The sequence below is a fragment of the Parus major genome, chromosome 1A (genome assembly GCF_001522545.3).
Source record: "Parus major isolate Abel chromosome 1A, Parus_major1.1, whole genome shotgun sequence".
Classification (NCBI taxonomy): domain Eukaryota; kingdom Metazoa; phylum Chordata; class Aves; order Passeriformes; family Paridae; genus Parus; species Parus major.
Genome location: NC_031773.1, coordinates 68,704,246 through 68,713,899, shown reverse-complemented (window position 1 = coordinate 68,713,899; position 9,654 = coordinate 68,704,246). Strand labels below are relative to the sequence as shown.

The window sequence follows — 9,654 nt, the reverse complement described above, 5'->3', positions numbered from 1 at the left end:
CAAGTTATTTAATTCTACTGGAAGAGAAGAAACAAAAAATCAAAAAAACCCCACAACTCAAAATGAGCAGTAACACAAGAAATACATAAACAATAATAATAATAAAAAATTTACACATGCATACTGTGAAATTATCTAAAGCAGAGTTAATGTCATCCTTACAAACCTTCTGACTTTCTACTTGATTTCTTTTTTTCCATACTCAAGATAAAAAACAAAACATGCCCAAAATGGCAATTCTGACTGCTGCAGTCTTTTCTTCTCCAAAGGCCTCCTTAGCCTAAGAGCTCACAGTTCAAGCAGTCTTGAAAAAGAAATAAAAACAGAGAAAAGCTGAATATTTACAAGTACCATACTCAGAGGTGATGTTCCAAACACCTTTTTTGGTGGCAGGCACAGACCTTGGCTGCACAGGGACACCCCCAGCTGATACAAAGCTGCTAAAAACCCACAATGCCAAAAGGCAGAGGTGAAGTTTTTGGTATTCCATGAGAATCCTCTGGGTTTCCATGACACTGGAAGGCTCCAGCAGTTTTTCTGGATGAAAAAAAGCTGTTTTTCTGTTTTACTGAGACAGGACTTCAGTTTGCAGAAGAAAGGCTCAGTTCTAAACTCCAGTGTGACTCCAAGCTCAGGCTCCAATTCTCAAAGGCACCTGATGAAGCAGATCCTGTCCTGAGATGGAAACCTGGGCAGGAAATTTGGCTTCATCTCCTAACAGACTTCTCTCACTGCTCTTCCTCTTCTGCTCATTGTCACTAAAGTTTCTTCCTGAGCTTGTTCTATCTTCTTACCACTGCTGTTCTTGGTTAGCAGCACCTCTGTTCTTCAGCAGCAACTTTTCTTCACTCCACAAAAGGCAATTTTATGCCTTCTGAATAATCCCAGAAATCCCTTACAGTGCAATGCAGTGAGAGAAATCCAATTCTGCCAGATTTACTCGGTGGAGATGTGCCCAGAAGAGAGGGCAGTGAAAAGAAACCCTGAGCTAGCTCAATCCTTGTCTGCTTTAAGATAAGCCTCAGCTTGTCAAGCACAATACCACAGTTTTCATAACACCAAGAGTTAACAGATGTTGTAAAAAATATGCCTTTAATTTCTGTAAATTGCTCTGACAAGTAATAAATAAGAATTGTTTTGAAAACGTCTACTTGCCTTTCTGTAAATATTTGCCCCACAACTAGAAAATCTATTACCTAGACAGCTTGAGATGCTTAAGGATTATTTTTACCCACCAATTACAGAAGTTCTACATGTCAAACGAGGTCTTAACTGTGTCCCCATCATCTTTAAATTGCCCTCTCAGATAATCCAACATCACAGACACCAATTATGCACAAATTCAGTTTCAAACTCTTCTGTGTAGATTGCGATTTCTTCCACACCAGCTCATTTCTAAATAATGCCAATTAACTCAGTAGAATCCCATAAATTATAAAGGCTACATAAATTATGAAGGCTACAGGCTTGGATTTTTTTGTCTTTAAAGTCTCCTTTTCCTGGTTTCTGCTCAACAAATTCATTTCACTGAATCTGCAAGAATCCTAAAGTAACAGAGTGGGACTTGCTGTCTGCCAGGTACTTGGTGTGGGGAAACTCCAGCAGTTTCTTGGGGTTATTTTCTTGTGTGAATAAAGAAAATAGCTCTTAGCTTTTTATTATTTTATTTTTTTATTTTTTTCCTATGTATTTAGAGCCTTTCCCATGAAATGGGAGCAAATTGCCCCTACCCTTGCATGGGGGTGAAGCAATTGTTTGAGTCATTACAGCTCTACTAATTGAAAGCTGCAGCCAAATTGACACTGAAGAACTTTCCCAGATGAGGCTACTGAGCTGTGCCTACACCAATAGAGAAGATTGAAAAATCATTTATGGATTACAGTTTGGGTTCTCTGCGCCCACAGAGGAAATTCCTCCTCAGCAACAACTCTGTGTTCCCTAAACTGAAGTAAACTGGCACTTCAGCAGCAGATGCTAATAAAAAATATACATAAAAATTCTTTCAATCACTTATTCTAGTTGATTTAAATCCTCACGTGTCTTCTGCCAAGTGTAAAAACATTTTAGAGTCATACAAACTAAATATATAGCCCATGGTGCAATAAAATGAAATCAGCACATTGTAGGGATTTATCCATTTTTATTTTCTTTAGAAATGGATCAATGAAATCACTGTGCTCCAGGAACACGCTTAAAAAATAAAATAAAATAAAATTACACCGGGTAGCATTCCCCTTAACGAATTTTCACATTGCTTATAATTATTCAGATTGGACCTGGAATAATAAAAACATGAATCCAGTGTCACCCCAGAGCTCTGTGACAACAAAGGACATTCACAACACCCCCCCACCCTCCAATTCCTTCAACACCTGCAGAATCCCATCTCTACACCTAGCTAAAAATATTCTTGTCAAAATAGAAAAAGATCTCCCTACAAAAAATTTTGGGGAAAGTCATGACACTTCTTCTAAATTGCTTTGCAGACGACTAAGTAGGACGATCAGTCTTGCCGAAATCTCCCGTTCCAGGGTTTCAGGCGGATTTTCGTGTTCCTAAAAATAATCCAACATTGCCACCATGTGGTCAGGATCCCCGGGACAAATACCTCGGCAATGAGTAACCAGGCTGAGGGTTAAAAAAAGGAAACTGGATCCTGAGAACTGAGTCCTTATGCCCGGAAACCAGCTCCAAGTACGGAGCAGGGTAAGGAAAATAATTTAAGATATTTTGTGATTAATTCTTGGGCGTTGTGACGCTCCCCTCGCTAAAGGCACAATCCATTTCTGCTCATTTTATTTTCTCAGTACAGCATGTTGTTTGCCAACAAGGAAAATCTAAGTGTATGCAAAATGCCTAAAATCATTCATTTCTTCAAACACAATCATATTTGAAAATATCAAAATCTTCTTCCTGGAGTTCAGGAAGCCATGGGAATTGATTTAAAGGATGATCTGTCACATAGGCTTTTTCATTGCTGCCTTCCTCACACTGAAGAGATATGCTTCATAAATAATGTTTAAGAAGTTGTCATCATTCTGAAAAACAAAAGAGGTAATGGTTAGCAGGATAACTGGAGTAAAGAGATTAGAAGGTTATTCCTTTTTATGGACCAGATACTTTTCAGCCTTACTCTTTTTTTAAAAAAGAGAATAGCAAAGCCCTTCCACTGAAGATCTGTTTCATTTCCCATGGCTGTACCTCAGTAAGGAGCCATGAGTACACAGAAAGGAGAATTTCTAAACTCACAGTGCATTTAAATCCAGCCCAGAATTGCTGCTTAATAACTCAGTGACAACACTGAAGTTACAACCCTGCAATTTCTCTTCTTTGCCCTCATTTATCTTAGGGACTTCCTGAAGCTGAATTATCAGCTCAGTGATAATTCCAAGTGTGTCTGAAGGAATAATGAAACACTCTGGATTGTGATCCTACACTAAAATCCTACCTGGGCAAATCCTTGCATCTTGTTTAGCTCTTTTAGGCTTAATGCTCCTAAGGGATGCTGCTCCTTTTGCTCTGATGTTCAACTTTTGCCTTCTGAAGAACATTTTGCAAGAATGAGTCAGCCCACATTAAGAAAGAATGTTATAAGTAGCTCACATAAACATATGAGGATAATTACAATCAAGATAATATTTAAGGAAAATTAGGTGCATCCAAGATTGTAGTTTTATATAATGGAAAATGACAGCTAACAAATTGACAGTGAATAATTTCACTTAATCCTAACTACCACCAAGAATAGCAGGGTTAAATATATATTTTACAGGTACAAAGTTACAGAGGGTAAACCCCAACCTTCCTTGATTAGTCTCCTTTATAACTTCATATATGTTTTTAATAGTATCAAGACACCCAAAGTATGTAAAGACAAAATAATGTGATTTTTTTTTTTAATCCCAAAATAAAAATACAGGGGAATATGAGAAAGCCCTCCAGCTTGTTAAGGATACTATTCCTTTTCTGAATTTATACCTTAAATAACATTTTAAGTAACTTATAATAATGAATTTTAATGTTATTCCAAAGCCACACAGGCACATTGTTTTGACCTACAAACTGGATGTGTTTCTCTGTTCCTGGTGTTCTGCAGGCAGGTCTTTAGTTATGTAATCTCAACTTTTACTCTTCAGATATTATTCACATGGCAAGTTAAGGAAAAAAATTAATAATTTTGCATCATGCCAGAGCAGTAAACAATCATCTCATACATAGCATTGTTAATGCTTTGTCACAATTAAACCTGAAAAACTGCAGCAAAAGGAATTTTATTCAGTGTAATTCTCTAGTTCAAATGCTGAATGGAATTAACATATATTCATGTTATGTAGCCTGTATTTTAAAGTTGCTCACACTCATCCTGCAATTTTAATCTCCCATCTGAATTCCTCTTACTGCTTACACACATCTCTGAACTATCTGGCAGCTGGGATAATCACCCATGATTTATCCTTAGCTAAAATATAATAGATGTCTCTCTGGCTCATTGGCTGACCTTACAAAGCTTTCAGTCATCTTTGTTCTTTTCCTCCAAATGTATTAGCTTTCCTGAACCCCCAAATGAGATGCATTAATAAAAAGGAGATGAGCAAGGAGAGCTTATTGCATCCCCCAGGCAGGAGCAGCCCAACTTCCACCACACAATTTAACTCCTCACTCCACCTTTGGACAGGTGACGCAGGATTTCCAGCCGAGGGGGGGGATTTTTGGCACAGTACCTGGATGAGGTGCAGCAGCGTTTCCTGCAGCTGCAGCTTGCTGATGGAGGTGCTGCTGGCTGGCTCTGGGGCTGGCAGGGGCAGGAGGAGGCTGGCAGGGCTGGCAGCGGGCTCGGCGCTCTCGGTGCCTTTGGCAGCGGCAGGCGCGGGCTGGGTGAACACCATGGGGGACATCAGCAGCGTGGGGGGCACCGTGGCAGGGATGCGCTGAGGGGAGATCACCTGCACACACAAAACAAAAACACTTCATCAGTCACAGCTTCAGTCTTCACTCTCTGGGGATGGACACGGTGGGGGCTGCAGGGAGACTGCCAGGGGATCAACACTGTCAGGTAAAACTCCAGCTCAGCACCACCTCTAGGATCTCCTTCCATCCAGTTCGAGATTGCAGCCATGGATTCAAGTGTGGTAAATCTGATAGGGAAATGTTCTTAGGACAGGAGGATTTTATGACAGGAATCAGACTATTATTAAGTATCAGCAATTAGAGAATGCAGCTGTAAAGTGTTCCACACAGGGACAGGAAGTTCAGTCTTTGAGAACATGAGATGTGCAAATATCACCATTAAAGACTAACCCCTGTACCTAATACTAGACAGTATTTTCCAATTCTAACTTTCAAATGACTTTATAAATATATATATGTGTGTATTTTAGCTTCTCATTTTACTTAAGGAGAGAGAAAGCCAAAGATTCAGTGATTTTCCTAAAGTTCCACAGTGAGCTCATGGCATTGTCACAAACAAAACAGACTCACAACCAACACAATGCTGACAAAATCAAAATGGCCCTCAAAGAGAAATAATGATGAAATAATTTCCCCCTTCAAATTTTGCAGTGAATCTTGGAACTGTAAAACATGCAGAATTAACAAGTACTATCAGATACAATAGTAGCAAATACTATCAGATGTAATACACAACATAACAGAAAGTTAATTCACTCAGCTTGCAGACATCTGACCTCTCCTCAGGTAATTCCAGTAATAAATCTAAATCCTAATCAGCCATCTTCTTGCTATTGAAGTATCCAATCTTTTTAAAGAACATACAAAGGGATTGATACGAGCTCATCAAAGCTCCTCCCTTTTGGACTGGAGCATGATTTATTGTTGCCATGTTAAGGTGAAAGGCTACTCAATCACATCACTCTGTGCCCTGGATTACATTTCAATTTTGAAGAAAAATTAAGGTTAAGAAAATAGAACTGAGGTTGATTTCCTAGGTATTCAAAGCCACAGGGATTAGCATTAAAGAACAGTCACATTTTTGTAGCTTGTCTTTCTCCTAATTATGATTGTTCTGGCCAAGATATTTCTGAACAATGTTCATGAAACCACGATACAAAGAGAAATAGAAACAAAGAGGACTGAGATCTCATGCTGTTTTATGGAAAATTGAAGGAAGCAGAAAGACCAGGAAAGAAAGCATGCAAGATACACCTAATGCAAAAATCTCACTCTTTTTTTTTTGTTTTTCAATATTTACTCGGTTAGGTCAATCTTGTGTCTGTTTCTCAAACACAGAGCACTACAAAACTCTTGACTACAGCTTTCTTCCAAGGCCACAGCAAGTAATCAAAACAGCAACCACCAGGTTCCCAGCCCTTGACTGAGCAGAGGTATTACAAACTGACTGAAGGTCTGCACACCTGTGCTTGGAAAAACAACATTCATTTTAGAAGAACAGCAGTGTGAGTCCCAGGTGACATCCCTCTGTGGAGTGAGACCTTCAGACTCTGCACACATCTCCTCCTGCCAGTGGAACTCCAGCTGGTCCCAGATACTCATCCCAGTGCTCCTGCTCTACCCATCCATGCTGCTGCAGCAGCTTCCCTTTCATTTACCTCCAGCAAAATTGGCAGGGTTTGCTTAAACAAGATGATTTTTCCCAATGTGATTTCAAGAATGCATGAACAAAAAACTGCTCTGAGAGGGCAGAACCCTCCTGCAAAGGGAGGAGACAGTGTCCCACTAATACAGCAGACTGTCAGACCCAGATAGCACGGCCTTTGAAATCAAAAGACATTTTTCTCATTTGCCCAGGGCAAATAAACAAACCCCGAGACAAACTGTGCCCTTACTGGATGCACAGCTCCTCCTGACAAACACATGTTGTGGTTTAAAAGACACAGGAAGAATGTTTTGTCTTCTCTGGATAGAAAGGTCTGTTTGGTAGGAGATGCCAAGCATATGGAAACGCTATGGAATGAGCAATATTGCCATCTGCTGGTGACACAGCCAGCACCTACAGGCTACTGCAGAACTTCAAACACTGGGTCAGAAGAAGAATAGAGAGTATTCCTGTCTTTTTTCAGCGCATTGCATTCACGTCTGTGCTCAACGTTACAATGTATTTTTTGCTAGCAGCTCAAGCTCCAAGCTTCTGCCATTAAATAAACCTTTACAAAAAAACCCCATGAAATGTTTGGGGCTTGTTTTCAACAAAAAGCAAAATTTTCCTTTTGAGATTCAGCTCAGATCACCTGGAGTCACTGAGACAACTGACACCCAGCAGAAAACAGGACGCTGATCTTGGCATTATCAGTGCCATTCCTGGAGCATCCTGCTTTTCAGAAGGCACTGGAAATGCTCTGTAGGGACACCTTAACAGCCTTAGGACCAATCTTTTACCTTCTCACCACTCATAACAGCCCTTCCAAAGTTCTGTTGATCAACTTTTTACCCACAGAACCCGAGTTGCTTGTTCATCCATTATCTCCAGCTCTGTCAGGTCAACACTTACATCTCTGAGTCACTAATAACAGAGTAGGAGTCTTCTGTCAGCTGTGCAGCAATGAAGAACAAGAAAAATGTGCAGAATAAGTGGTGCAGTACCTGCCATCCTCTCCCTGAAGCCCCAGTGATATCTCCCTGAGATATCAGCTCGCTGTTCTGTGTGGCTCTTGGCAGCTGGATGACACCACAGCTGGAAAATCCACCCAACACCTCAAAACCAGGATTTCATTGCAGTGCAAACTGGCACCTGCTGTGTGAGCAGAATCCCAGGTGGATCAAGTGCTGCTCTGGAACAGCAGCACCCAGTGGGTGCTGGGGGTCTAAACAGCCTCAGAGGCATCCCTTAAAACTCAGAACAATTCTAAGAATGGTTCAGGAACCTGAAAGGCAGTTAATTAAAGCTTCGTCTTTCAAGTTTAATTTAGAATATTTTAATTGATGTTTAGCTACAGAAGCTGAAATTACCTTTTGAAACAAGTTTAGTGCACCTATTTGCATAATACAATTGCATGCTGAAACTGCAGCCAGGACAGGAGAGCAGCAGTGCTGTGATGCTCTCACCACAGACACTGGGTTCTGTGCACATGCAAGATGCATCATTATGTACAAAATACATTCTTGATGGAAAAATACTCCAAGAAATGTGAAAAAATGAGCTGCAAGATATGCAGCCTTCTGGAGAAATGATAAATTTCTGTCTGGGTTACTGTAAGCACTTTTAAAACCATAATTCTGATTAACATAAACACTTAAGCATGCATGTATCTGTAATCAGGATAACACATGCCTAACACTAAACATATCCCTAAAAGCCACTGTAGATTAATGCTTTTTTATTGTATCTTAAGCACACGTTACTCACTGTCTGCATAAGGAATATTTCACAAAACAGGGCTGGCACCAGACCAGGCTGAATGCTTCCAAGTATTATTCTTCAGCTTTTGCTTTTTTCCTTTTTCTCTTTTTTTTTTTTTCCCATTTTTTTGGTAACTGGCCTCTTCCTTTCCACGTGGGAGATCACAGTTCTTACACCATATGGAGATGCAGCAGAAGCCAATTTAAACTTGGACTTGTAATGTGTCAGTTGTGGCAAGGACTATTGCTTACATTTTCTTAGTGCTGCTGATGGATTTAGGGTGTTCCTTTAATCTGATTTTTCCAACAACAGACACTGCTCAGATATCTCTCTATTCCTGACAGACTTTTGCTTTTTCTGTATGCTGAAGCATAGTAGGAGAGGCAATACCAAAAGACAAATAATTACAGAGAACAAACCTTTAGCTGCACTTGTTGTCAGAATCTGCTTTGATCAATTTTGCATGAGCATGTGCAGATATATTTGTGCCAATTCAATCTCACTCAAATATCTACTCTGCAGGCATGGCAGCACTTGGAGCCTCTGGTCTGCTGCAAGGATAATATTATAAAAAGATTAATGTTGGTTTTAAAAGTTGGTTTTTATCTTCCAGGTTCTTTTTCAAAAGCAGGCATGTTTTGTGTGGCTAATTCTTGGCTTCCAAAGGAACAGAGCCATTCCTTCATTTTTAGCCTCCCTGCTTTTGCTTTTGTGGCAACCTTTTGTGGCCTCTTTGTGAAAGAGGCCATTGCTCCCAGACTGCAGAGCTTTAGGTGTCCTAAACAATAATTAGTGACACTGTCATGATCATTTTTAGTCCATGCATTAAATCTCCAAATTTAATGCATCTAATACTGTTCAAGCTGCTGTTCTGCCCATACTTGAGCAGTCAAACTGTTGCAATTCCATTAGACCAGACCTCAGGAGTTGCCTTTCCATATTGCAACCAATGCTGGCATCACTGTCTTTTCCATATACCCAATATTAAAGTTATTGGCCATAGCAGCTTCTGTAGGGATTTTTCATCTGAAAAAATAGATCAGCACACTTCCTTATTTTTTATGCATGCATACTGACTTACAATGTATAACCTGGACTTGCCTCATTTCACTTTTATCTTCAAAAGTAGGAATGCCTTCATTATGTCCTCATGCTATCAGTACATGTACCAATGAATCACACCATTTTTTACATTTAAAGCAGGCAAGTTCCATTCCCAATGAAAACAAATCAATTTTTTTGACTTTGGATCCTCCTTTTATTCTTTAGCTCTCCACTGGAAAGTCAAAGTTACCATCTGTAAGCAACTGATCCTGAATAATTTCAATGACTAATCCCCA

The 9,654-nt window shown here is 39.9% G+C and overlaps 1 protein-coding gene across 3 annotated transcripts in view; it reads right to left on the bottom strand.

The window, feature by feature from the left end:
* Positions 1–2,120: 2,120 nt before the first annotated feature.
* Positions 2,121–9,654, bottom strand: part of DCP1B (decapping mRNA 1B) — a 39,207-nt gene continuing 31,673 nt past the window's right edge. For all 3 annotated transcript variants that reach the window (XM_015627435.3, XM_015627437.3, XM_033514758.1), the window contains exons 8-9: positions 4,722–4,943; positions 2,121–3,038 (exon numbers count right to left, since the gene is read on the bottom strand). In XM_015627435.3, coding sequence (XP_015482921.1) covers positions 2,958–3,038; positions 4,722–4,943 — 303 coding nt within the window. In that variant the 3' untranslated portion in view covers positions 2,121–2,957. The remainder of the gene's footprint in view (positions 3,039–4,721; positions 4,944–9,654) is intronic.